General features: G+C 42.3%; 5 protein-coding genes across 10 annotated transcripts; 3 read left to right on the top strand and 2 right to left on the bottom strand.

Annotated features, from left to right (window-relative positions):
- Positions 1-594: 594 nt before the first annotated feature.
- mybl2b (v-myb avian myeloblastosis viral oncogene homolog-like 2b) lies at positions 595-6742 on the top strand. Of its 2 annotated transcripts, none has more exons than XM_068315572.1 (15): positions 595-730; positions 2011-2107; positions 2199-2270; positions 2687-2779; positions 2889-3109; positions 3247-3379; positions 3469-3528; positions 3629-3844; positions 3929-4201; positions 4277-4419; positions 4522-4621; positions 4746-4856; positions 5275-5391; positions 5489-5620; positions 5732-6742. In XM_068315572.1, exons 1-15 carry the CDS (start codon positions 708-710, stop codon positions 5855-5857), a joined length of 1917 nt encoding a protein of 638 aa, XP_068171673.1. In that variant the 5' UTR covers positions 595-707; the 3' UTR covers positions 5858-6742. The 2 variants fall into 2 exon arrangements, with proteins under 2 accessions (XP_068171673.1, XP_068171674.1); XM_068315573.1 differs by lacking the exon at positions 595-730 and adding an exon at positions 1353-1604.
- A 308-nt stretch (positions 6743-7050) lies between these two features.
- rpn2 (ribophorin II) lies at positions 7051-13059 on the top strand. Of its 2 annotated transcripts, XR_011035388.1 has the most exons (18): positions 7051-7110; positions 7457-7644; positions 7728-7823; positions 8137-8312; positions 8434-8509; positions 8613-8747; positions 8836-9012; positions 9095-9213; positions 9362-9467; positions 9629-9720; positions 9809-9923; positions 10029-10223; positions 10326-10412; positions 10489-10584; positions 10993-11068; positions 11224-11353; positions 11945-12055; positions 12459-13059. XR_011035388.1 is itself a non-coding variant. In XM_068315010.1 (17 exons), the coding sequence occupies exons 1-17, from the start codon at positions 7098-7100 to the stop codon at positions 12472-12474; spliced, it is 1893 nt and encodes a 630-aa protein (XP_068171111.1). In that variant the 5' UTR covers positions 7051-7097; the 3' UTR covers positions 12475-13059. The 2 variants fall into 2 exon arrangements, 1 of the variants encoding a protein (XP_068171111.1); XM_068315010.1 differs by lacking the exon at positions 11945-12055.
- A 487-nt stretch (positions 13060-13546) lies between these two features.
- Positions 13547-15521, bottom strand: ghrh (growth hormone releasing hormone). 2 transcript variants are annotated; one of them, XM_068316110.1, is made up of 6 exons: positions 15399-15521; positions 15174-15282; positions 14468-14569; positions 13957-14061; positions 13750-13875; positions 13547-13680 (listed from the first exon to the last, which is right to left on the bottom strand). In XM_068316110.1, exons 2-6 carry the CDS (start codon positions 15248-15250, stop codon positions 13668-13670), a joined length of 423 nt encoding a protein of 140 aa, XP_068172211.1. In that variant the 5' UTR covers positions 15251-15282; positions 15399-15521; the 3' UTR covers positions 13547-13667. The 2 variants fall into 2 exon arrangements, with proteins under 2 accessions (XP_068172211.1, XP_068172212.1); XM_068316111.1 differs by having other exon boundaries at positions 13957-14019.
- Positions 15522-16923: 1402 nt separating this feature from the next.
- On the top strand, positions 16924-20374 carry cdk5rap1 (CDK5 regulatory subunit associated protein 1). The gene is made up of 13 exons (XM_068316116.1): positions 16924-17367; positions 17445-17548; positions 17623-17657; positions 17733-17833; positions 17923-18133; positions 18225-18345; positions 18465-18695; positions 18822-18919; positions 18996-19051; positions 19186-19316; positions 19404-19553; positions 19663-19803; positions 20237-20374. The coding sequence occupies exons 1-13, from the start codon at positions 17043-17045 to the stop codon at positions 20360-20362; spliced, it is 1830 nt and encodes a 609-aa protein (XP_068172217.1). The 5' UTR covers positions 16924-17042; the 3' UTR covers positions 20363-20374.
- A 118-nt stretch (positions 20375-20492) lies between these two features.
- Positions 20493-24823, bottom strand: LOC137595804 (bactericidal permeability-increasing protein-like). Of its 3 annotated transcripts, none has more exons than XM_068316118.1 (16): positions 24764-24786; positions 23932-24046; positions 23722-23836; positions 23512-23643; positions 23286-23441; positions 23135-23198; positions 22763-22823; positions 22595-22686; positions 22327-22503; positions 22182-22241; positions 21937-22104; positions 21789-21856; positions 21660-21702; positions 21512-21575; positions 20970-21046; positions 20493-20876 (listed from the first exon to the last, which is right to left on the bottom strand). In XM_068316118.1, exons 2-16 carry the CDS (start codon positions 24023-24025, stop codon positions 20835-20837), a joined length of 1413 nt encoding a protein of 470 aa, XP_068172219.1. In that variant the 5' UTR covers positions 24026-24046; positions 24764-24786; the 3' UTR covers positions 20493-20834. The 3 variants fall into 3 exon arrangements, with proteins under 3 accessions (XP_068172219.1, XP_068172220.1, XP_068172218.1); XM_068316119.1 differs by lacking the exon at positions 24764-24786 and adding an exon at positions 24624-24636; XM_068316117.1 differs by having other exon boundaries at positions 20494-20876; positions 23932-24030; positions 24764-24823.
- Positions 24824-25652: the final 829 nt, after the last annotated feature.

The following is a 25652-nucleotide window of genomic DNA, read 5'->3' as shown; positions in this document are numbered from 1 at the left end:
GGACATTCATGGCTTCTTTTCCTTCAGGGAGAAACTCCAGCTAGCGACTGCTGTGTGGACTGGAGTTTCGGACTCCAAGTTTGCTCCAGAGTGCTGATCTCCATGCTTAGTTTGGGGCTGTTGCTTTCTGTTTTAATCAAAGACAAATCCCAGGACATTTGAGTAGCAGTGAGATCGCTGTTTGACTGGTCGAAACAAGCCGCCTTTTTTTGCTTTTGAAGCAGAATTTGTGGAGTGGAGAACCTTCCCTGTGAAGGCACAGTTAGGTGACAGCCGTCAGGTTCTTGAGCGTTCAAGTTGCTCACTGAAAAAGCCTGAGAGGGAGAACTGGAGTCCAGTGATAAGCTGGAAGAAGCCCGGATGGGTAGCCTGCAATCTAATCCATCAGCTTCTGCATCATTTGATGCTCTTGATGTAGAAAGTTGTTCCAGAGACAAAGCAGATAAACTTTGTTCCTCAAAAAACTTTCTGTCAAGCTCCGACGGAGTTGAAAAGTCAAAGCTTTTTGTATCTGGAAGGAAAAATGCAAAATGCCATGAATTATCAGATTACACTCAAATTATAAATAACACAAGAATAAATCTATTTCCTTACCGTTACTGACAAAAGCTTTCTCCATTGTTTCCTCTGGCCAATGAAGAACAGCTGAGCTTCAGGTGGCTTTTAAATAGTTGGTGCTGCCTGATAATTGATCCACCTGGAGTGAAATGAGGTCATCAGCCTGGAGGAGGTGGGGAGGGATTGAAAATGTTCTTTTAATTCTGCATAGCTTCTAATGAAATTACAAACTAATCTTTTTCATTACAACGTGAGCACTCAACTTTGTAGTACAGGGACAAAAGTTACCAATAATATACATTAGCTTACTTCTTAAAATAAAATTAATTGCCTGATTTATCTCTTCATTGAAGTGATACACTCCTTTCAGACTGGCACATTTTAAAATGATCAATTGCCTGAAAAAAACAAAGTACAAAAACTGCAAATATTTACATTTAAAATTTTTTGCCATTTGATTATTTGATGTACAGTTTTTGATTAGTTACAAGTAAACCTATGATATCAAAACTGTTTTTCAAGTAATTTGAATAAACAGAATGTTCACGATCTATTATTTTATATCTAATATTACTTTAATTTGTCTTTATGAAATTACTCCTCATTATACTATGAAAGTATATGCTACTTTTATACTACTTTTGTTTCGGAGGGGAAAAAAATTAATATTATATAAATGAATTTAATTCTAAACCTCACACCGGAAGTTTGGGGTCTGGTTTCATGGTGAGGCTTCGGTTCTGCGCGCACACCTACTGCGCATCTACGTCACTATCTGGGTCGACGACAGAGAAGAGCGCGAGATAGAAATCCAGGAGCGCGGACAACCCTGGCGCTCCGCTCCAGCTGGTAACAGGCTAAAACCTCCTCATTCAATTCAACAGCAGCGAGCCTCCATCGCCACCAGCGACCGCTTCAGAAAGACACACCCGAACAATATATAACGGTATAATAGCGAATATACGCGTACATGACGTGCGACAGCTGGACGTATCTACGCCTGAACGTAAACAGAAATAGAGGGAAATGTCCTGGTGGCCGCGCGGGTAAGATGCCGACCTTTGTTGTTGTCTGAATAGTAGCATTAGCAACACTTCATGTTATTTTAATGTCACACACAAGCTAACAATACTGATTACTTTTCAGTTTCCTACGGTGGAAAATTACTTTTCGTGTTAGCCTCCTCAGTTGAGACCCCTTCACGGTCTGTCCGTACCGCCCTTTTCCGGAATGTCGGGTCAGACGGGTTTCAGTGTGAAGCTATGTCACTGTCTCCAACTCAGAACGGAACATAAATCAATCTAATACCGCTCCGACTTCAGATCTTTACCGAAACATGATTTGTGTCTGTGACAACACAGTCAGATTTTCGTTACGTAAAGGGTGTGTTGGAGGCCGGTTGGTGCCTTCACTGTCTCCGTAGCTTTACTTCACCAGCTGTTCGTTTCTCAGTGAGGATGGAGAGGAGGCCATGCATCCAGACACCGACTCTGATGTAGCGGAACAGAGAGACGGCGGGAAGCTGAAGGTGAAATGGACACAAGAAGAGGTGACTACCAGAACTCGCTCTACTTATTTTCTTATTTAAGTGGATTCTGACGCGATTAAACGGGGTAACGATGAACGTTTTGTTTTTACAGGATGACACGTTGAAGGTACTGGTGCAGAAGCTGGGAACCAATGATTGGAAATACATTGCCAGCTATATACCAGTGAGTTTAATTCATTTCTTTGTTGTTATTGTTGTCCTCCAGGTAAATAATGGAGGAGCATTTTCCCCCCCTGTCTGGTATACAATGTTAAATTAGAGTGGGTAATTTGGGAATCTGATTTTAGTTTTTGGGGAAACATATTTAGCATTTGACCTTCAGACATCATTAAATACACATCAACCCATATGGAAGTGGTACCTTTTGCGATGCATACATTTTTGTACTTTGGCATGTCCATGGCACAACTTAAGTACAGTACTTGATGATTGGTTCTTGCTGACTGCTAATCTGAAGTATCTTGTGTTCATGTAAATAAACTCAGTTTGGCTCAGCATGGCTTTTGTATAGCGACTTATATCCACAGAAATCCAGTTTCGTATTTTGAATCTTTCTGTTCTTGTTTTGTCTCACTTAAGAGTCACACTGAACACCAGTGTCAACACCGTTGGTATAAAGTCCTGGATCCGGAGTTGATTAAAGGTCCTTGGACCAAAGAGGAGGATGAGAAGGTAGATCACGGTTCAGTTAGATAAGCCGAGTTTATATTTTGATAACTGTCTATTAATTACAATTTATCAGAATGAGTGATAATTTTGACGCTGTCCTCTTGTTCCTCAGGTTATAGAGCTTGTGAATCTCTATGGCAACAAACAGTGGGCCATGGTAGCCAAGCATCTGAAGGGACGACTGGGGAAGCAGTGTAGAGAGCGCTGGCACAACCACCTCAATCCCAACGTGAAGAAGTCATCGTGGACGGCCGAAGAGGACCTCATCATCTACAAGGCTCACCGCCTGATTGGAAACCGCTGGGCTGAGATCGCCAAGCTTCTCCCTGGAAGGTAAATACGACTTTGGCTTTATGTTCATCTCAGAAAAGGAGAATAGATAGATAGATAGATAGATATATACTTTAATGATCCCAAGGGAAATTCAGGAATTTCAGAGATATGACTCATTTGCCGATGCTGATTCACAGGACGGATAACGCAGTGAAGAATCACTGGAATTCAACCATCAAACGCAAGTTGGAAATGGGCTTCTATGCGGGGGAAGTCATCAAGCCGAGTGAGCTGGAGGAACTGCTGGCACGTGTGAATAAAGTTATGCAGGTGGGCTGCCCTGACGTCATGCTCCTTCTTTGAAACGTTGAGTACCACTGTACAAAACATAGTGAAAATGATATTTCCTAATTCCACAGATGCCCAGTTGCTCTGAAAATGATGCCGACAAAGACACAGAGCAGAAGGAATGTCCTTCGGTAAGCAGTCGCTCACACAGACTTGTGATGAGTGAAAAACTTTTTATTACACTACTGTTATCGTGTTTTTAATGTCAGTATTGTCTACTGTGTTCGGCAGATGCACGAACCTTCGAGTTCAATCTCTCTTAAAGGTGAATCTGGTGAAGCGGGACCCTCAAGGACGGAAACACCTCCAAAGAGGGGTGTGAGTCCCAAATGTGAAGCAGACACATCCCCGGGGGAAATGAGCTGTTCCAGCTGGGTGGTGGACAGCTCTGGCTTTCTCTCTCCTACTGGTCCAGTACTGAAGGAAGTGCTGGACATGGTGGATGGGGTAAGTATTCCTGATAAATGACCAATAGAATGAAAGTTAAAGATGTGTTCAGCCAATGGGAACTGCTTTTGCTCCTGCTGTCAGGACCTCGACGGTTGGTGCAACCTAGCAGCGTTCGACCTGCCTGAGGACAGTCCAAGCCCGGAGCGGCACCAGTTCCGTTTGGAGGCCAGTGCCTTGCAGGAGTTGAGCAAAGGCAGCAAGGGGGAACTCATCCCCATCTCTCCTGGAGGGGTCACACCACCCTCCATACTAAGCCACCGAAGTCGGAGATGTATCGCCTTGTCTCCAGATGTTAATAACTCCATGACTCCAAAGGGCACTCCTGTCAAGATCTTGCCATTCTCTCCATCTCAGGTGAGTCATGTGACGCTGTGACACTGACTTTGGTGCCGCATGAGATGATCCGATAACTGACCCGTGTTGTTCCAGTTCCTCAATATGTGGACAAAGCAGGACACCCATGACCTGGAGAACCCGTCGCTCACATCCACACCAGTGTGCAGCCAGAAAGCCATAGTGACGACACCGCTACAGCGTGACAAGACCCCGCTGACTCAGAAGGAAAACTCAGTGTGAGTGGTCTGGAGCCACGCATAGGTTCTGATAGTTGGTCACAGTTTCCAGTTCTCAGAGTACCTGCTTTCATTCAAATAAATGTCACTGCTTTCATTTAGTTTTGTTACACCCAACCACAAGTCTGAGCTCTGTTCAACCCCACGAACGCCAACGCCATTCAAAAGCGCCATGGAGAAGTACGGTCCTCTTCAACCTCTGGTGAGCATCTTCTACTATCAATGGAAATAAGTGGTCGATAATGATCAAAAAGATAATGATCGGTTTCAAATTTTGACGACATTGCATCAACCTTATGATGTTGCATGTGTGTGTGTGAATTTAGCCTCAGACTCCAAACCTTGAAGACGACATAAACGAGGTTATCCTGAGAGACTCTGGGATAGACTTGGTTGTTATCCGCTCCACTCCACCCGAGCAAAGGCGTAAAACGATGGTAAGCACAAAACAAAACTAACACCCTTAAAAAAATAATTATAGTCCAGTAGCCCTATGTGTTGTACCTATTTGATCACATCATATCTTTATGGATAGAAAGCATTTGCATCACTGAAAGATCACCAAAAAACCTCCACATTAAAGGCTGTACTAAAATGTGATCCTGTTAAAATGATTCATGGTAGCACTTCAATGAAGTGTATTTTTAATGTCATAAAGCTAAATCAGGCATTCAAAATAATGAATGGTAAAGGCAGCGCGATATTTCATCATCCATTTATTATCCCTTTATTACTATTGTCTTTATGTCACGCCATGATCTTTTTTGTAGTTGAAGTATATTTTGCAGACCCTATGTAGGCTATATTAGATATACATTACCCACAATAAGATTACTGTGTTTGATTTATAAATAGCACCGCCCTCCTCTGAAGAAAGTGCGGAAGTCTTTGGCCCTGGATGTGATGGACTGCCAGGTGATTCCTAAATCCAGACGTAAATCAATCAAAACTGAGCTAAAACATGGCTTCAAGGTAAAAAAAATAAAAATTGAAATGTGGAAATTAGTTTTCAGCCCCCATCCAAAAGTTTTCACATCATAATTATTTTTGTCCTCCCTTCTGCCCATAGGACGAACCTGTGATAGTTTCTATCAGCTCCTCGCCATTTTGCAGTAAGCAGCAAGAAAATATTTTGGATCAAGGCTTCCTCTTGGGACCTACTGACAGTACCATATTTCCTAACGCTGTACCACCAGTTACGGTAAGTTTCACTTTTGCTGTCTAAAATGGAGAAATGTCATCAATGGGAAAGTATTTTTGCTTTTCTTTTCCACCTTATCCCAATGCCGCTGTGATTTTTGTCTTTCTTCAGATGTCAAAGGAATGGGAGAAAGTTGTTTGTGGACAAACTAAAGACCAGCTCATAATGACGGAGAAAGCGAGACGCTACCTTCGTTCGCTCAAATCCCACACTCCCCGGGCTCTGATCCTATCCTGAAACACCAACATGTCACACAAATACAACTTCCTGTTGCTATTTTTTCCCCCTTGCTTTTGTAGTTGTACATTCTGTTGGAGAAAACAAGTTATATGTAGGTTTAGCACAATTTGTGAAGAACAAATTAGCAATTAAGCCTGACCAGGCACTTGAGAGAGAATGTTGTTATTACAATTGACCTTGTTGCAAGGATTGAAAAATACATCAATCACTTGCTTTTCATTATATTGTTAGTTCAACATGTGTTAAAAAAATGGCATTGAAAAATCACAACTATATACTGTATTTTTGCTATCACTGAAAAGGTGTGGTTTTACATTACCAAATATGGCTGTAACCGTTTTTAAAATTTTTAAAGAGTACAAACAATCAGGTTGCACCTCTAGTTCTGAAGCTCCATTATAACGTGACCATAGAGTGAAATCAGCTGATTCAGGTATTGCATTTAGAGACCAAGGATCCCTACTGAAAATGTAGGTGAACTTCTTTGTACTGCAGAATCTGTAGATTTATGACACATTAAAAGTGAGGTCCACATATGCCTTAAATTACTCGTGCTGGAAATATTCATGCAACATCCATACGTTACAAATTTATCCAAGCGACATTACTGGGGTCCAACAAAATGATGAATATGAATGTTTTAAACTGTGTGATTGAAATGTAATGGAGACATGGAAGCTGTGCTTGCTTTAATGTCAAGGCTGTTTCACATATTTTTGTAAATATTGACTTTTGAGTATTTTAACTATATCTAAAAACATTTTTGTTGTGAAAATGAAAAGAATGTCAACAATAATGCCCCCTGACAGGTTTTCCTGCTAATATTGGAACAAAACATCTTAATTTGCATTCTTTTGGATGACAGTGATTTGTCACTTTTATTTTGGCTAAATAAATTCACTTTTAACGAACAGTGTATAAATTTCATCTTTTCAGTTTGAAAAGTTGTAGTTTCTGATTGACCAACCACCACCAGAACTGAAGAAGCCTATTGGATGAAAGTTGAAATGTTTTAAAGAAACTTTCTACACATTTAGTTGATTTGATAAGTAATCATTTCACATTTAATAGTCTGAATGTTTCCGATCTGTTACTACTCGGAAGTTGTTTTCTGTACCTGCTTTTATTTTGAAAGGTGAATTTACTATCCGGATATTACGTGTCACGATGACGGCTCGCTCTCTGACACACCGGAAGCAATCGTCCGTTTTGGTGACGCTGCATTAGACAGTAGACTATGGACCGGTCAAGTAAGTGAATTGCTTCATAAATGTGAACTATAATGTTGTATTTGTGTGTTTTTCGTACTGCATACGCTGTGCGAGCAATTAAAAGATTGTCAGTTTTAAAAATATGACAAAAATAAGATAGGTGCAATCGACGTGCTATCTAATGTCGTTAGCTAGCACTGTACGTTAGCTGGAATTGCAATGAACGAGGAAGCTTGTCCCTTACATATCAATGAATGAATGAATGAATAAATGCAAGTTACAATATATTATAAATGTTGAAAATACGTTTCCTCTTATTGGTTGTTATGGCTTTGTATACGTTTCGATCAGCGATTTGGTTAACGTGTCATCTACCGTTCCGCAGGGCTGTTTGGGTTGTTCTTCATCGGTCTGGCTCTCGGGGCTCAGGCGCTCACACCAGCGCACTACCTGTCCCTGTCCGATGTGGCCCGCCTGCAGAACCTCCTGAGCCAACAATTCACCGATCTGGAGTCCGCATACTACTCTGTTGTTGGGCTGACCAAGCTTGGAGCAACTGTTCCTGATCACGACGTAAGACTATCTATTTATGCAGCTGGGATTTCTGGTATGATTGTAATTTTTCATTGGCTTTTAACTCGTGTTTTTATTTATAGGGAGTATGCCAGTTCCTCAAATCCCAGCTGGACCCCACAAGTATTGATTCTCTGTTCTTCGCTGCTGTGACCAGTCAGGCTATTTCAGGATGTGAGGTAAGAAAAGGTTTTTTATTACTTTTACCTTCATATCTCTCCTCCTGCCATTGTTAAGTCTAAAAGTATTTGAGGAGTAGATAATTTCACAATGTTTAGAAGACTTTTTCCTCAAAATAGCTGAGTTTAATTGAACTCCACATAACTGCTTCGTGGTTGAGGTGTTGAAAGCGTTCTTCATATGATGACAACATCAGTAGAATGAGCATATTAACTAATTAATTATTTTGACTTAAACATCAACATAACAAAGTAAATGTTGTTACACTCTAATGCTAAACTGCTTTATATATTATATTTGCCCGCTTCATAGATCCCTGTGTCCAATGAAACCCGTGACATCCTTCTGGCAGCAGTGAGTGAAGATTCAACCATGGCTCAGATTCATCGTGCCGTGAGCGCAATCAGCGCTCTAGGGCTACCTGTGGCTACCCAGGAAGTTGTAGGTGCCTTAACGGGTCGCATCAACAAGGAAGACAATGTTGTGGCGTAAGTGCCAGTTGTGTAATTTAGGGAAGACAGTAATATTCATTGTGGAGGGCCTGCAGTTGTCATGATCAAGTCATTTCAGCACTTCATTTGACGGCAAATCTATGTTCTCTTTGAACAGCATCACGTTAGCTCTCCAGACAGCAGCCCGTCTCTCCCAGCAGGCTGAACTTGGAGGGATACTGGAGGAAATTGAAGTGAGTTCACCATTTTCCACCAGGTGGTGCTGTGCTGCTGTTTTTTTTTACCCAGGTAAAGACACGCTGGGTTCTTATTGGGTTTTTGTATTTTCGTTCTCAGGATCTGACAGCTCGTTTGGATGATCTCGGTGGCGTCTACCTCCAGTTTGAAGAGGGGCTTGAAGCAACTGCCTTGTTTGTGACTGCTGCATATTCCCTGTCAGATCATGTGGACATGGAGCCCCCTCTGAAGGAGGTATGATTTCTGTCTCTCAGGTGTTTATTGCACTTTATCGCATGATTTTATCTATGAAACTGATGGAAGATGTTTTGTTCCTCTTCAGGACCAGGTCATCCAGCTGGTAAACTCCATTTTCAGCAAGAAATCATGGGACTCTCTTGCCGAGGCCTTCAGTGTGGCAAGTGCTGCCGCTGCTCTCTCCAACAACCGCTTCCATGTGCCGGTTATTGTCAGTGTTCAGGGCCCGGCCACAGTGTCCCACAGCCAGCCAACTGTGCAGGTACAGCTGTTGCATGTCCGCCGCGCTGCAAGCCTCTTTTAAATCCTTTCATAGAGACAACTTTTCTCTCTCTGATTCATAGCTCCTCGTTACTGACGTCATGTCTCAACGCCTGCCCTCAGCCAACGTGGTGGTTGAGTCTGCGAGTGCTTTGTCCTCAAAGAGCGTCATCCTCAGCCAAGCACCGTTCACTCTTAATGAGTATGTATTTTTAGATATAGAATTTTTTTTTTCTCAGAAACTCTTTACTCGACCCACAAAATATATATCCAGCTATTAACAGAATGTATTTTGAATGTTAATATATTAGAAATCAAAGGTTTAGCTCAAAAGCTTTTTCTTTTTTCAGTGGCGTCTATGAACTGAACTTCATGTCCAACCAGCCAGCCAGTGGATACTATCAGTTTACTGTGGCAGTGACCGGAGACAGCCGGCTGGTTGCCAATCATGTTGAGGTGAGGTGGTGGTTGTTATGGGAGACATAACTATTTTTACACATGTGATGCAAATAAAAATTGTGACTGCAGCTCATCCTAGTTAGTCAGTGGGAATCATTTAAAGCATTCTTTTTTTTGCCCATCCTGACTTAAACTTTCATGATTCTGTCCACCTTTAGCTTAAAGTCAAGGTATCCACTGAGGTTGCCGTCACCAACATGGACCTGTCTGTTGTGGATAAGGACCAGAGCATTGGCACTAAAACCACCAGGTGAAGAGCCAAGTTTTACAAGTGAATCCCGTCTCTGTGACGTGGGACAGTAGAAATACTGAATACTTTTCCTGTGTTAATGTCCCAGGGTGGATTATCCTTCCAAAGCCAAGAGTTCCTTCACGGCAGACAGCCACCAGAACTTTGCCATGTCCTTCCAGCTGGTTGACATCAACACCGGAGTGGAACTCACCCCTCATCAGGTACATAATCATGATGAGACATACAGTCACCACACTGTGGTTATATATCTGATTGGCCAGAGTCATTTTGAAAACAACCAACCGCTACTAATGTGACTGTCGCAGACGTTCGTCCGGCTGCACAATCAGAAAACCGGACAGGAGGTCGTGTTTGTCGCCGAACCAGACAGCAAGAATCTGTACAAGTTCGAGTTGGACACAGCAGAGCGCAAGTCAGAGTTCGACTCCATCTCCGGCACTTATTCCCTCTACCTCATCGTTGGAGACGCCACCTTGGAGAATCCCATCTTGTGGAATGTGGTGAGTGTCTGCTCAGGCTCGGAGGGTCAATGATGGGATGTCCCGATGCTACAATCCCTCATCAATGATGTTCTGCTGTGGTTTTTTTCTTTTATTTTAAAGGCTGATGTTGTCCTGAAATTTGTGGATGAGGAGGCCCCAGCTACCATTCAACCCAAAACCCTTTATGTACCCAAACCAGAGATTCAGGTAATACTTATTTATAACACATGTATGGGGGGGGTCAAACAGCAGCCTGCAGTAAAGTCTTATCTTGTGTCTGCAGCATTCATTCAGGGAACCAGAGAAGAAGCCTCCCACGGTGGTTTCCAATACCTTCACTGCTCTCGTCCTGTCCCCGCTGCTGCTTCTCCTCATCCTGGTAACATGAGTCTTAATTACACCAATTTATCTACAGGAATAATTTAGTAACTAATAATATTATTTCAAGGCACAAATAACGAAACCCACCTCCATCATTAAACAGAAGCTTTGTTATGTTTGCTCTCAGCACAGTGTTCTGGTTTTTTCTCTCTCTCTCGTCCAGAAAAGCCCTTCAGGACGGTGAATGAGGCTCCAGTTATATCATGAATATAATGTGTGCTTTAATTTGAAATCACAAAAGCTGTGATGTATTGTTTTCCTGGCATTTGCAGCGCTGAGTAATAGTTATTGTCGCGCGGAATCGTTGTTTTTGTGTGCGAGGTAGTAAACAATGTTTGGGTCCTTTTGTTCGCCGCTCTCACGGGGGATGAACATCCCATTGTGTTCTGTTCCTCCTCTCTTCTAGTGGCTCAAGCTCGGCGCCAACATCTCCAACTTCAGCTTCTCTCCCAGCTCCATCCTGTTCCACGTGGGACACGCAGGTTAGGGATGAAAAAAATTGATCACAGATGTGATTATTTATACATGCCTTTTTATTATTCATACGCTGTTAATCACAGTTGACGTGTGAATGTGTAACCACATAAAAATTAAACCCAGGCGTTTCTTCCATACCTATCCTGTCGTTTCATTTTAGCCATGCTGGGCCTGATGTACGTTTACTGGACCCACCTGAACATGTTCCAGACCCTGAAGTACCTGGCGATCATTGGCGGCGTAACTTTCCTCGCCGGGAACCACATGCTGGCTCAGAAAGCAGTGAAGAGGTACGTCTCCTGGGACCGACTGGCACCAAATGGGTCCCGGAGAGCCCTTCATCCCTGAGAGAGAACGCCTTAGCCACGCTCCCATGATGGAGGCTCAAGTGCTTCTTAGACCTCGTCGGTAGTTCTCCTCAAACCCGAGCTAAAGTACCCCATTCCATATCTGTAGTTCCTCAGCTGGTCCCCATGGAGCTGACATCCATGGAGGGGGCTCTCTACTAGGAGTGTACTTCTACCAGGAGAACAACTCGCTGCTAAGATTTGCAAGTGTGATGATCTAAGTGGGCAATTTTATCACCATCATCATGTAGAGCCCTTAAAGGGCCAGAGCGAGCAATTTGTGGTCCGTCACGGACCTAAGAAATCACCCCGAAATGGTCCACTTTTACTTTTTGCTCTCACCGCAACCCAAGTAACCATTATGAGGAGAATATCCCCAGTGACGATTTCGCACACGTCCTTTTTCTTCCAATGACTTTTTTTTCTCTGCCCTCCTTTCCTGCTTGTTTCTGTCCTCCTTGCCACTGATGCTTGTGTCTTTTTTAACTCCTCTATCTTTATACCTTCTCATCTCTTTTTTACTTCTTTTTCCAGGATTGCCGCAGAGCAAAGTAGTAGGTTGGCAAAGTATAGGAGTCTACGATAAAGCCCCCCCCTCCCTCCTCCCTCATTTGTAACACAAGTCGGCCGAGCTTCCGGCCTGAAGTAAGGGACTCCTTCTAGACCGCATCCACAGTGCACCTCCATAATGGCTGGCAGCGTTTGCATGGCTGTGTGTTCCTCATTCTAGCTCGGAGTGTTCACCTTCATCACCGTGATCATTACTGGCGTCGCCGTGCCAACACTAATACGTCCCTCGTGGTTTAACACTCATGTTCCTGGTTACACCCCCCAAACTACGCCCCGGTGTTGTTTGTGTGTCGATTTCAAGGTGACATCCTGTTTGTCGTGGAAGTGTGCTCATCAAAAAAAACCCAACCCAACAACGCATGATTGATGCTTTTACACAATAAGCCGTAAAAGTTTTCATTTCCTGTTTCCTTTTTTTTTTTTTTTTTTTTAACTCATGTTACCGTAATTTATGTTTACCTGTTTTTATCTTCCACAGAACTGAGAAAAAATAAGACCGGAAATAAGAAAAAGACACTGAACAAACTCATCTCCCCCCCTCCCTCCCACCAAGGAATCCTTCAACGATGCATCCAATCAGAGTGTAAATGTGGAATGGCAGTAAAAGAATCGGAACATTTCCGCATTGCCAAATGGAAGAAATCGGCCTATCGCAGCGCCTCTGAGGACGGACGCTCCTCCTGAGCTGCGACGCTACTGATCATTGCACTTCATCTTCCTGTGAGATTTGATTTCTGACGGTTCAGTGTTTTCTAAGTGAACTGGGAATTTTTTTTTGTTTCATTTTGTGGTTTTCTGATGCACATTTGTGGTTTTGGTGTTTTTTACATTCCTCTCTTGTTGCTCACTGCTCATTTCACCTCATAAAAGGAACACGACGTGTTCCAGTTCTAGCTAATAAAATGTTAGGTTCAGCCGTTTTTGGTGCATCACATGTGAGGCTGCCTTTTATGTGGCACACATTTGGCTACAAACACCCCCCTGAAAATGTCTTTATACATAAGTAAATGTGGGCAATTTGAGGATGTGATACTTTTTTGTAACGGAGGAGAGGAAATAAAGAATCTGAGGTGAATCTGTGTTTCTGGTCTTTCTTTAGTGAACAGAGATTTCTTTTCCTGAATTGTTGATGTTTAAAGTGTTTCTTTTGAGAAAAATGAACTGAACCGAACTGAAACGTTGAGTAGAAGACAAAATCCAGACTAATGGAAAGAAAAACATCTGAGCTGAAGCCTCTTGTCAACTTTAGCTTAATTTAAGAAACTTTTCTGATCAAATTTTTTTTAATTTATCCCTATTCCTTGTAAAAAGACAATATTTTCTTTAGCTTTGTATTTGAAGACATATAGACCTTTATAACTGTGTTAAACTCTTAAGTAATATTGACTTAAGGTGTTTCTTTTAATGTATTTTATTTTTTATGGTTGTTAATTAAGCCAATAGAAAAGCAGAATGACTTGGAGTTGAATGGAAACTTCTAGCCTAGCTTTGTTGGGTTTTATTGTCCAGACTTAAAAACATTAGTTTAACACAATTATTCCCTTTAGTAATGACTCTGGCTGCAGGTTTTATTTATTAGATTTATTGGTAATAAAAAAATTACAACATTGTTTTCATCTGTACAGAAGCGGATTGGAGGAAATGTGGTAAAACAGTCGGCGGTGATGACATTTTATCTCCACTTGTTTCAGCTCAGCGGTCTGTGAAGAGAGAATCAGGTCAGGGAAAGATGACATTATTGGATGACTTCACCAGAACTCTAATCTCACCTGGGCCTCGTGACCTTCACACGTAATGCCCCGTACTTCCCATCACTCCGGATGGACGTCAGATCTTCTTTATAGGTCCCTTCGTAGACATCCGACTGACGCTTCACGTAACTTTCGCTCTCACCTCTGAAGAAAAATCAAAATTCATGTGTCATCGTTTTAACTGTGGTTGACCTGAAAGCACTTCCGTCTGCTCCTCCTACTTACCCCAACCGTTTGCCCATGATCGTCTGAAGGAACTTCCTGGCAGAGATCCGGCCCAGGACCTTCCTGTAATTGTTTGTAAAGATGGCATCAGCGTGGCGTTCTGAGCTAAAATCAGAAAGTGGACCGTTTACATCTGTTTAGTTATTAGAAATCACAGTACAATGAAGCAAAAAACAGCAATAAGTTGGGTATAGCTTTATCTGCTCACTGGTTTGGACGTGTGGAAGTTCTTTTTTTTAAGTAAACGGCTTGAAATGAGAGTTCACCTCCAAGAGAAGCACATTTTTCATTCTGGATTTACAGATAGGATCATTTCTGCTAGACCAGATGTTCAGATCCCCTTCTATGTCACCTTCCTGTGAAATAATTCATCTTAGTGGCCCCTCGAAAAAGCTCGCCACAGAAGCAATCAGGTCACCTCTATGTATCAAGGTGAAGGCTCAAACTCTCTATCTGGATATCTAAAGCGACCCTTGAAGCCCATCTCCTCTGCCCGCGTTCACTAACTGACCGTATCTCAGCCAACTCGTTGGGAGGGCTGGGGTCTTCCTCCAGCTGCTCCCCAGGACTCTTTATGGATGTCATCAGGATGGACGTATTCCTCTGACCAAACCTGTGAAATATCCCAACACAGAACATCACATCCACAGATATATCACACTAACATACATGTTGTATGTTGAGATTACAGCATGGATTTAGCCCAGATCTTCCTGTAAAAATGCTCCATTTCTTCTGTGATTAAACATTCTGTTGCCTTGGGGACGGGGGAATGGGGGTGTCGTAATTAAGTCACTGTGTAAACATAACAGGGACACAAGTCCTGACCCCACTTAGCATAACAAGCACAGAGAACATGGCTGACACATGTCAGGTTTATGACATCGTGAACTGTGGCCATTCTTTTAGCCAGTACACAGATTAAATCGTTTCATGTGCTCATGACATCGTCTGTCTTGTCACACGTATTGATTTTGTCTTTTTGAATGTAAAGATAATATTGCTAACTTTGTTCCCTTTTGAATGTGTACAAAATGTTTTAATTCAAATTATTCTCATGTATAGAATGTTTTAGAATATTTTGTGATGGTTCTCAACTCCTTCTCAGCATCTGACCTGAGCAGTTGAGTAAACCAGTCATAAAGGGTTTAAAGAACTTTGAAAATACTTCATTGAACGGTAAAATCTAATGATCATCAATGTAAATGAGGACTTACCTAATGGATGGGTAGAGTGGCGAACCGGATAAAGACACGACCAGGCAACAAAACAGCAGCAGGGCAGATTTCTCCATCTTCACAGCTGGTCCTGGAGAAGAGTGGACGTCTAGAATAAATGACAGGGGCAGAAATTATATGAGAACCAGACTCACGTTCTAGCAGATACACATAAAATATCAGCATTTAGTTGTTATTTAAACAGGTAGAGGAAAAGTTACCTACATATTTTTGTGTGACTGTAGGTTGTCTTATTTGGAGTCCTCCACTCTCATCATCTCACCGGCAGGAGAAGGACTGAACAGAAGAAACCCTGGAACACTTTGTCATCACTCTATCCAACGTCACTTCATACTGAACCTTTTACTGAACCTGTAGCTCATAGTCACTCCCTCACCCCCCCTTCTCTCTCTTTCTCTCTCTCTCTCTCTCTCTCTCTCTCTCTCTCTCTCTCTCTCTCTCTCTTTCTCTCTCTCTCTCTCTTTCCCTCTCTCTCCCTCTGTCTCTCTCTCCTGATTGATCTGCATGCTCTCTTTTGTTCTATTTCTCTCTCAAATTCAAGTTTGCTCAATTGTCGTGGCATTACATGGGACAAAAAAACCTCACAGCTAATTGATGGATCATCGCTGTAAAGTATAACATATCATTAAATTCTAATGAAACAGTAGTAAACACACAATTATTGACAAATTAAAGACAAGACCATTAAAAAGTAATCCACATTCCAGAATCTGCCTATTTATCTAAATCCACTATGTGCACTGCTATGTCTGATGCATTTCACAAGTTTAATTAAAATTTGTTAGGCAGTTTATTTGTAATGAACAGAAATTATGTTACAGAATAATAATTAAAAGAAATCCTGGCTCTGCTCCTATAACTGGATGCACGTTTAAAAAAAAAGTCCTGGTAAATTTTAGAAATCATTATGAATGAATGAATGAATACATTACCATCTTTATATTATGCAACCACTAAAACAAACTCTTCTGATAAAGAAATTGTAGAATTATTGCTTTCCAAGATGACACAAATACATCCATAGACCAGTGAAACAACATTAAACGTAAACATGCTTGAAAGTCTTACCAGATTTTAATGCTGCTTAAGAAAAAAAATATTTGCATATACTGCTGCATCATTTCAAACAAGGCTACAAACTGCAGTGATTTAATTATCTATGTTATGAACATAGATAGCAGTTACAACTGGTTTGACTCCAGCATACATCGTGCATGTTGTAACTTCGATCGTTTAATTGAGAAGCAACACAACTGAACTGCTTCATATTTTAGTCCTACACCAACCATCGCTCCTCCTCACCCTACCTCGACTGCTACGTGATTACTGTACTGTAATTGACGCGTGAGGAACATTGTTTTAATTTAACAGGGTTTCTAGACGGACTGTAATGTCGGATGTACTTGTGGGGACATTTTTGTCAAACGGACTGCCAGGATACAAGATAGTTCTCTGTCATCTACTTCCATGTTTGTTTAAGTGAACGCAGTTCAAATATTGAAACATTTCCTTTTATCAAAATCTGCGATTAAATATAACAATAAAAATGTCTAAGTAAGACACTGCATTAATGCATGACATTAAATTATATCTTATTTACGAAACAAAACATTTTATTATAGTTTAAGCACGTTTAGCTAATAAATTTGGTTTAGAGTTTCGTTTCTTTGGACCACTGGGGTAATATTCCTCTTGACATTAAAACATCTTTGGCTCCATACAGGCTGAATGACATTCCCTGCGTTGCTAGCGTCGCTAACACAAACAAGGAGCAATTTGTTCGCAACTTAGCGCTAAAATGAGCCAAACTGACAGAAGTTCGTGAGTTTTCAGAGTAAAGAGCTAAATATGACAACTTGCTACAAATCTTGTGCGCTAGGAGCTAATTTACTAAACCGGGGACACGCCAGGGCTTTAAAACCCTTGTTTCCCAGCCCATGGCGACCTATCACGTCTACCCGCTCCAGATGCTGCTCAGATTTAGCGAATGCCGATGTGTCTTCAAGAGAGAGGAGGACTTTGGACAAGTTCAAGTCGAGGATTTCTTCTGGTCCAGGTTTTGGGGATTTCATAAAAAGCGTTCCAGTTAATCAAACTTCTCTTGGAGATGGAGAACATTTGGATGAACACACTTCTCTTTACGAGGACTTGGAAATGGCCAATTCAAGGACAGGTTAGTTTAACTCACTGAAAAGCCTTTGGGTTTATTTGGATCGTTAAAGGACAAATGCTAAACTTTTGACTTTACAGTGTATTTTGAAACCTATGGATGTCAGATGAACGTCAACGACACAGAGATAGCCTGGGCTGTGCTGCAGAAGAAGGGATACCAACGCACCGTCGACTTAAAAGAGGTAAATGAGCTCTGTCAGGTTATAACGTGATCTATGTCACAGGGCATGACTTTAAAGAATCGCTGTGCTTACAGGCAGATGTCGTCCTCCTGGTGACATGTTCCATAAGGTGAGTTCAGACACAAAGTTAAAGTCGATGTCACACAGGTTTCGACAATAAACGTGACGCTTCAACTCCTGACAGGGAAAAAGCTGAACAAAAAATTTGGAATCGACTCCAACAACTCACATCCATGAAGAAGAGACGGTTAAAATCCCACACGCCGATGAAAATTGGGATTTTAGGTAAGCGCCAAGCGGGTTTTACTCTTCTGCACACATTTAAAAGCTTCAATTGATGCTAAGAAGACAGATCAACATTTTTTTTTGTCCAGGATGCATGGCAGAGAGGTTGAAGACGGAGCTTTTGGAGCGAGAGAAGCTGGTGGATGTTGTCGCCGGTCCGGACGCCTACCGGGATCTTCCCCGCCTCTTGGCCGTCGCGGATGGAGGTCAACAGGCGAGCAACGTGCTGCTGTCATTGGAGGAGACCTACGCTGACATCATGCCTGTCCACCATGCTGCTCAGGGACGCAGCGCCTTTGTGTAAGTTTCACATCAACACATATGTCCACAGCACTACCGCGTGTTAATAACACAAAATCTGACCACTTTGTGCACGTTTCTGTGTTGCCAGGTCCATCATGCGAGGCTGTGATAACATGTGCAGCTACTGCATCGTCCCCTTCACCCGAGGGAGAGAGAGGAGTCGACCTCTCACCTCCGTACTCGAGGAAGTTCGCATGCTCTCTGATCAGGTAAGAAATGACTTTAAACGTGAGGCATGAAATCTTCAAGACTGGTGTCAGGTCATAAGGAGCTTCATAAAGGTCTATGTATTTCTGTGCTGTGTGGATGCGGGTTGTGTGTTACTCAGGGTGTGAAGGAGGTGACTTTGCTGGGTCAGAATGTGAACAGCTACAGAGACATGTCAGAGGAGCAGTTCTGTGGCTCCCAGCCGACGCAGCTCAGCCGCGGCTTTCAGACCATCTACAAAACCAAGCAGGGGGGTCTGCGCTTCCCCGACCTGTTGGACCGAGTGTCGCGCATCGATCCTGACATGAGGATCAGATTCACTTCCCCTCATCCCAAAGATTTCCCCGACGAGGTGTGTGATATAGTTGTAGATTTTAAATCTGGTTGTCAAAAATGTTTCTGTTGGACCCTGCTGTCGCCCATGTGGAACTGACTTCTTTGAGGATCTCCTGATTTTCATATCCTCTGGTTTTGAAAGGTTTTGCATCTGATTGCGGAACGAAAGAATATTTGTCAGCAGATTCACCTTCCTGCCCAGAGCGGGAGCAGCAGGGTCCTCAAAACGATGCGACGCGGGTAAGAGACCGACGGCTTTGTTCAAACTAAATCATGAAAGAAGTGTGACTGAGTGTGTCATAAATTTCTTACACAGCTACACGAGAGAGGCCTACCTCGATCTTGTGAAGAACATCAAGAACATTATTCCAGGTAATTAAAATAGCTAGGTTCATTTGCTCCTTTTAATGTGAAAAGAACTGATCATTTCTGCTAATTTAAACACCATTACTCTGATAATAATGAAGTGTCTACTGTGTGTGTGTGTGTGTGTGTGTGTGTGTCAGAGGTGAGTCTCAGCAGTGATTTCATCTCAGGCTTCTGCGGTGAAACAGAAGACGACCACCAGCAGACCCTGTCTCTCATCAGAGAGGTGGGCTACAATGTGGGCTTCCTGTTTGCCTACAGCATGAGAAAGGTAACGCCTGTTGTGTTTTTCAAGTGAAGTTTACATCGCAAAGAACTCATGGATTTAATTCTGAACCAATCGCTTTCTCCCGATCAGAAAACTCAGGCCTTCCATCGGCTCCGGGACGACGTGCCGGCGGGGGTGAAGCAGCGGCGGCTGGAGGAGTGTATGGGTGTGTTCAGAGAAGAAGCTGCGAGGGTGAACGCCGCTCTCATCGGCAGCACGCAGCTGGTCCTGGTGGAAGGGGTGAGTGACCCCTCATGTCTTAACAAGTACCAATGACTTGTTGAGGTGAAAACTTATGCAATAATTTGATTTATGACTAAATCTTAATGAAATCTTCATCTCTGTTCAGGATAGTAAAAGATCTGCTGACGATCTGTGCGGGAGAACTGACGGCAACATGAAAGTCATTTTTCCCAAAGAAGACGTCTCTGTCCAGCCTGGAGAGTCCAACACCGCGTCGGTGAAGGGTGGAGACTACGTCCTGGTGAAGGTCGGTTTATATCGATCAAATACTGCTATGTGTCGGAATCCACAGTTTTTATATTTCCACAGATGAGAAGTCTTTTTTTCTGTGCCTACTTTTTAAAGTAAAAAAAAAAAACGAGTTATATTCCATTATCATATATTTTCAGCAATGTTACACCTTACTGTTTATTTATCCTGGAATTAAAAGCAAAAACCAAAAATATGTCTCGTGCTTTCAAATGTGGACTCACCTTTTAAAGAAATCATGTAAAATCCAAGCCGAGCTGAGAGACAGTGAACGTTACATCAAACTGAGAAAACGTTTTCCCTCCGTTCGGCGGTACAACAGGAGGATGTCGTTCCAACAACCATCAGAACGGAGTTGAAGTCTAAAACTGAACACGTTTTTTTTTTTTTTTTTTAATCCAATCGTTCTTTTCTTTGGTGTATTGACACAGATATCGTCGGCCACCTCCCAGAGCCTGCGAGGCCGAGCCGTCAGTCACAGCTCCCTCAGAGGAACGACGACGCGGGACGAGACTCCGCCGAGGCACCGACTCGACGAACATCAGATGCGAGCGTGATGAATGTGGAGCGCGACATCTTGTGGAAATGTTACGGTCACACTGGACTGAAAGGTGTGATTTATTCAGTCATACCCAACTGCTTCATGCCATTGAACATACATATTGAACACTGTTGAATGTAAACTGCTGTAAGTGCTTCGTTTTTATTGACGTGGAGCTCCTCTGCAGTAAAAATCATGATTCAGCATATTTACATGATTGGTTTGTGAATGACTGAGTTGTAAAATTTAAGGATTCACCCAGTATCGTCTTTGGAAGGAAGTTTATAACCTAAAAATGATGATTGTGTCGACCGGTGACCTTAATATGACATTTTACACACAGACAAATTCATCTGAGAGAAATAAAGAAAAAACAAAACAGAAATAAAAATGTAAGGGGATAAAAAACAGGATATCTGAGTTGGAGACAAAATCATTGTAGTTTTTGTGAAATATCTCCTTGGAGAAATGAATCCCTGGAAGGTTGTTCAGCCCGTGAACTGAACATCTGTCCCAATCAGAGTGTAGTCCTACAAAACAAATACAGCATCACCCGTAAACAACAACAACAACAACAACAGCCTCGATAGAATGAGTCAACTGCAATCGATGCCGTCTCTGACCTTCAGGACCAGAAGAACGGTGTTCACGAGCTTCATCTGTCCAAGTGCAGGAAGTGGGTATCCCTTACCAAGTTGAGCTATGAGGAAGAGGAGTTGATGTTAAGTTTTAATTTTGGTTCAGGCGGTAATTTATTCCCCTTAATTTCCCTTCGGGGATCAAATCAGTATATAAAAATTATTTTTTTTAAAATGGAGTTCAGATAAAGATACAGAAACGATGGCGATGATCCAGAAGTACACAGATTTTAAAATGAAAGTTAGAGTCTAACAACTGTGTATGCAAAGAGGTTATATATGAAATATATGTAGAAATGAATGTTTCAAAATATTAAATATTGATCCCACAGTGTAAGATCAAAGTAAAACAACACCATCCTGGTTCTTCCTGGTTTCCAGTCGGACTAATTCTGTGAATAATCTTCCCAGATCTTTACAGATTCATCTCTACCAGCAACTTTTCCATTTTGTTTTCACTTTATCCTTTGATTTATCGCCATGGTGACGTAGTGCCAAGCAGAACCCTGAAGGTTTCAAGAGCTCACCGTTCAGTTTCGGGATCACCACCACTTTGAGGACCATTTGGAAGATGCTGTCGAGGAATCTGATCTGCGGGTCGGGGGAGGGTTACAGGGAGTCAGTCAGTCGGGGGACAGAACGGTCCCCACCGGCGCCTGTCAGTGTACCTCTCACCTGAAAATCTCCGACGTAACTCGTCCCCAGGGTCAAATTCATTCTGTGCAAATTACACAAAATTAGACCGTTTACACAAGCACCTTTTGACCCCGTCTTACGTTTTTGACGTATTTTTTAATGTCTCACTTGTTCAGCGTGACGGCTCCAGCCAGCCTCGTGTCCCTGACAAACACTTTGGCGCTGACACTCGTTTCCTGGAAAGGCAGAAAGGTGAAAAAGTGATTTTTATAAATGACGCAAATGGCTTTGCCTACCGCTGTCTTGCGTGACCCACCAATTTTATGATAAAGAGAGGGGTGAGGGTGGCGTTGCGTTGGATGGCGTAGGCCGTCACCGTCCCGGAAGCCTGAACCGTCGCGTTGTTAGGGAGGAAAGTGATGACGGGATTTTTCACCGTCTTCACCAGTAGTTTCATCATCAGACCCGGAAAAGTCTTTGCAATCTAACAAAACAAAAATGTAATGGAGCTGACAGAACTCCGGCAGAGGGGTGACGCTCAACGCTGAAACAAACCGTTACCTGTGGGATGAATTTGCCAAACGTTTCGGTATTCAGTCGGAGGGGAGAGCTCTGTGGGATCTGTGGTAACACAACCAGAGAGGTCAAAGGTCAGGGCCGGTGTCACCACGGTTTCCTGATGGAGCAGGAAGTAGACGAGGCTCACCATGTCGTCGGTGACGTACAGGCTGATGACGCCGGCCTTGTTGTAAACGAAAGCTGCCGAGTTGGCGGTGAAGGAGGAGACACCGATGTACATCATGTTGTTGACCTGCGGGGGCAGGAGGAAGGCTTCGGGGGGGAACGGAGGCTCCTCGTGCTTTCCGATGTTGTAGAATTCCCCCTAAAGGACCAAAAAAATCCCAGTAAAGCTGTGCTGAGACCCCGACTGATGCATCATGGGTATGAAAGTATAATAACACACAAATCTGCACCTTCAAGCTGAAATCTAGATAAGATTTAGAGACTCTGGGCGACGACACCATGGAGTATTCGATCTCTGCGTACTGGTCCACCTTAGCTATAACTGGTAGAGAAAGAAAGTCTCAAAAGATGTTCATGAAACATGCGAGTAAGATTCTTGTTTGTGTGTTTGTTTTTACCATTGAGAGTTTTCAAATGAGGGTTGAGGTCAGAAACTGCGTCGGCCACCAGGGGGCAGATCTGCAACGAGAAAGAACATTTATCACAGGCTGATGGGCTTTCAAGACATTTTAGGTCGAGGCAGGAATGCAAAACCTGTATTTGATTGAAGCATTTTTACTTTTCTATTTTTACATTTTCCACCTCGTATCTTCCTGGTGTCGTCGCTGGGATTCCTCATATTAAACTCACTGGCTGTAAACAGTATGTGAGCATGCCAAACCAGAGTGAAACAGATTACATTTCACACGATTACGAGAGAACAAGATGCTGATAAGAACTTTTAAAGAGGAAGGGCGATCACGAAAACCAACAGATTGGTCGGCCCTCACCTGTTTCTGCATTTGACTTCTCAAAGCCTTATCGATGAAATTTTTGAAGAGGTTGTAAAGCCAGCTGGAATTAATTTTTTTTAAAAAAAAATCAGTTGTTAGAAAAGAAGACAACCTGTCACGATTAGGGTTATTTTAATTTTTTTTTTACCTGCCTCCACCGTGAAATTTGATGGTCGCGCTGCCGACAGTGGCTTCGCATTTAACGCTGCTGACCTCGGGTCGGCCCGTGTTGTCGCTCCTGATGGCGATGCTGGAGGTCACGGCGAGGTCGTTCACGTTCAGTTGAAAAGAGCCACTGTCCCTTCTGATAAGAGGAGGAACGTTAGCGACGGGAATATATCGCGAAGTATATCTGACGGGGTTTTCTCGCTCACATTATTCGGAGGTATTTGACCCTCCAGTTTCCATTGAGGCTGATGGAGGCCTTGCTGATGGACTGTCTAATCCCAACCCCTGGCACCAGATCCACCGCAGTCGTCGGTAATCCCACATTAAATATTTGCATGCTGAGAGAAAGAATGTGCTTGTTTGTACAGAAACCAGTGGAACTTGTTATCGTGCAACTTTCAGTTTCTGAGACATACTTTGTGAGACTGTACTCGACCTTCCCAATGGGGGGCACGCTCTCCTTCCCAGAAATATCCGGGATTTTAATGGTTTTCAGTCTTTGCTGGATTGAAGCCACCCCCAGCTGTCTGCCTGGAGAAAAAAAAAAAACCGAAAGAAGATTTGGTGATGAAAGTCTGGAAAGATTGCTTTCAACTAAAAGGAGAAACTGCCGTTAGAGTTCTTACCATACTCAAGACCTTTTTCTGTGAGTCTGACCTTGACCCCGGGATCGGTGCATAAGATGGGAGGAATCAGAAACAGCCAAAAGCACAGCAACATCTCGACTGCATGGAAATAAAACTGAAAAAGTTAACATGAGGCCATAAACCAGGTGAAGTTTCTGCTTTCATACAGAAAACCTGTTTGTTGTTCTACATGGAAAGAGGGAAACAGTGAATCAAAGATACACTCTTCTGATCACAAACCATTTGGAAAGGGGATCCCTGATTTAATTGAGATCTGTGAAAGAGCTGATTGTCAGAGCATGAGAAGAGATCACATGACTGACATTTTTGTGCCATTTCTTTTTTACATCAGTGATATTTGAATTGGAGAAGAAATCATCAACGTATCGCTTGTTGGAAAGTGAGCTTTTATCTATCTGGTTGAACTGCAGTCAGGAAGAGATTAAACATTGAGATGGACTGAACTGTTGTTGTCTCTTTTCGGTTGCGTGACATCTTTTCTCATTCGAAAATGAAGCGAATCAAAGAAAAAAAAAAAGGCTCATCCCTATTTCTGACTGCACACATCAGCTCATCAGCACTTTGATGTCTCCCCCAGGTAGCCGTAGTTCATCTAAAAGTGCATAATGACCCAACTTGGTGCAATTTCTCTACAGGTGCATGCAATGTTCATAAATGCTGATTATATCCACCTAAACATCTCCCTCTGGTAACATCGTGGCTTTATGCAGTCGTTTGGTAAATATCCAGCGTTACAAAGGTTAAGAACAAATTTAAATAAAACTTTAGATTATATCTAACACCCATTGGGTGAACATCCACACACTCTTACCTCAAGCAGCGACTGACGACTTTAAAACTGTCTCTCTGACGAGCAACAAAGAAATGAGGAAAGAAAGAGGAAGAGAGAATCATGTGGGCCCTAACTCACTTAAATATTTAAGCCAACATCCACCAGAGGAATGTCCCAAATGAAGCAACAATAGGAGAAGTGTTGTCGGGCTGTTTGCCCATAAACAGAAAAGTGAATAGTTTTCTTCTTTTTTTTGTGGCTGTAAAGCTTAAGTTTCTGTTTCATTGTTTGATTTTCACAAGGAACTAAGAATAAAAGTGTTTGTCTTACTGACGCACAGAGCTGAGCTGCACTTGTTAAATGAAATCATGTTCTTCCTCTTGTCTCATGTACTTCCATCCAGTTCAAGCTGGAGGTATGGTCTCCTCTGTCGAGTCTATTCTGAATTTGTTATTTCCCTATTCCTCATAAATCTCTTTATCAATAAAATCTGATTTATCAATAAATGGACAGTTCAATCCAAAACCTTTCCATGTGATAAATTAATAAATAGCATATTGTGAGATTTAGTTAATCATGAACGAATTCAGAAACGAATCCAGTGCAATTATAAAAGTAGGTACAGCTATTACTTGAATTATCTAAAGCTCCTGTGACGTCACGCAGGATACATCCACGGTTTTAAAACATACTAATGGTTATCTACTGCCCCCTAGAGGCCAAATGCAGTAGTGCAACAATATCATGTTATGATTTGTCTTAGAATAATTTATTTAAGTACCCAATATTACATGTTCTGCCTGTATATATAAGACTTTATATTATTTATTTATGTGATTAGCAATGCTTTAGAATAGTTCAATATATGATATCAAACAAATGTTCTGCATGCATCTAAAACACACAGAATAAGTGAGGGATAAGGAAG

The sequence above is a fragment of the Antennarius striatus genome, chromosome 5, assembly GCF_040054535.1.
Source record: "Antennarius striatus isolate MH-2024 chromosome 5, ASM4005453v1, whole genome shotgun sequence".
Taxonomy (NCBI): domain Eukaryota; kingdom Metazoa; phylum Chordata; class Actinopteri; order Lophiiformes; family Antennariidae; genus Antennarius; species Antennarius striatus.
This window is presented reverse-complemented; position numbering and strand designations above follow the sequence as displayed.

Excerpts from the sequence above, each read along its gene's own strand:
- mybl2b (XM_068315572.1), top strand. The coding sequence starts at position 708 with ATGAGGTCATCAGCCTGGAGGAG. Across the intron at positions 2,271-2,686 it reads ACATTGCCAGCTATATACCA|AGTCACACTGAACACCAGTG; the intron begins GTGAGTTTAATT and ends GTCTCACTTAAG. Across the intron at positions 4,420-4,521 it reads ACTCAGAAGGAAAACTCAGT|TTTTGTTACACCCAACCACA; the intron begins GTGAGTGGTCTG and ends GCTTTCATTTAG.
- rpn2 (XM_068315010.1), top strand. Across the intron at positions 7,645-7,727 it reads CAACTGTTCCTGATCACGAC|GGAGTATGCCAGTTCCTCAA; the intron begins GTAAGACTATCT and ends TTTTATTTATAG. Across the intron at positions 9,214-9,361 it reads GCACCGTTCACTCTTAATGA|TGGCGTCTATGAACTGAACT; the intron begins GTATGTATTTTT and ends TTCTTTTTTCAG.
- ghrh (XM_068316110.1), bottom strand. The coding sequence starts at position 15,250 with ATGGAGAAATCTGCCCTGCTGCTGTTTTGTTGCCTGGTCGTGTCTTTA. Across the intron at positions 14,570-15,173 it reads CCACTCTACCCATCCATTAG|GTTTGGTCAGAGGAATACGT; the intron begins GTAAGTCCTCAT and ends GATATTTCACAG. Across the intron at positions 14,062-14,467 it reads AACGAGTTGGCTGAGATACG|CTCAGAACGCCACGCTGATG; the intron begins GTCAGTTAGTGA and ends TTCTGATTTTAG.
- cdk5rap1 (XM_068316116.1), top strand. The coding sequence starts at position 17,043 with ATGACAACTTGCTACAAATCTTGTGCGCTAGGAGCTAATTTACTAAAC. Across the intron at positions 18,134-18,224 it reads CAGGGACGCAGCGCCTTTGT|GTCCATCATGCGAGGCTGTG; the intron begins GTAAGTTTCACA and ends CTGTGTTGCCAG. Across the intron at positions 18,920-18,995 it reads CTCAAAACGATGCGACGCGG|CTACACGAGAGAGGCCTACC; the intron begins GTAAGAGACCGA and ends TTTCTTACACAG.
- LOC137595804 (XM_068316117.1), bottom strand. The coding sequence starts at position 24,025 with ATGTTGCTGTGCTTTTGGCTGTTTCTGATTCCTCCCATCTTATGCACC. Across the intron at positions 23,199-23,285 it reads AAATTTCACGGTGGAGGCAG|CTGGCTTTACAACCTCTTCA; the intron begins GTAAAAAAAAAA and ends AATTAATTCCAG. Across the intron at positions 21,857-21,936 it reads CTCTCTTTATCATAAAATTG|GAAACGAGTGTCAGCGCCAA; the intron begins GTGGGTCACGCA and ends CTGCCTTTCCAG.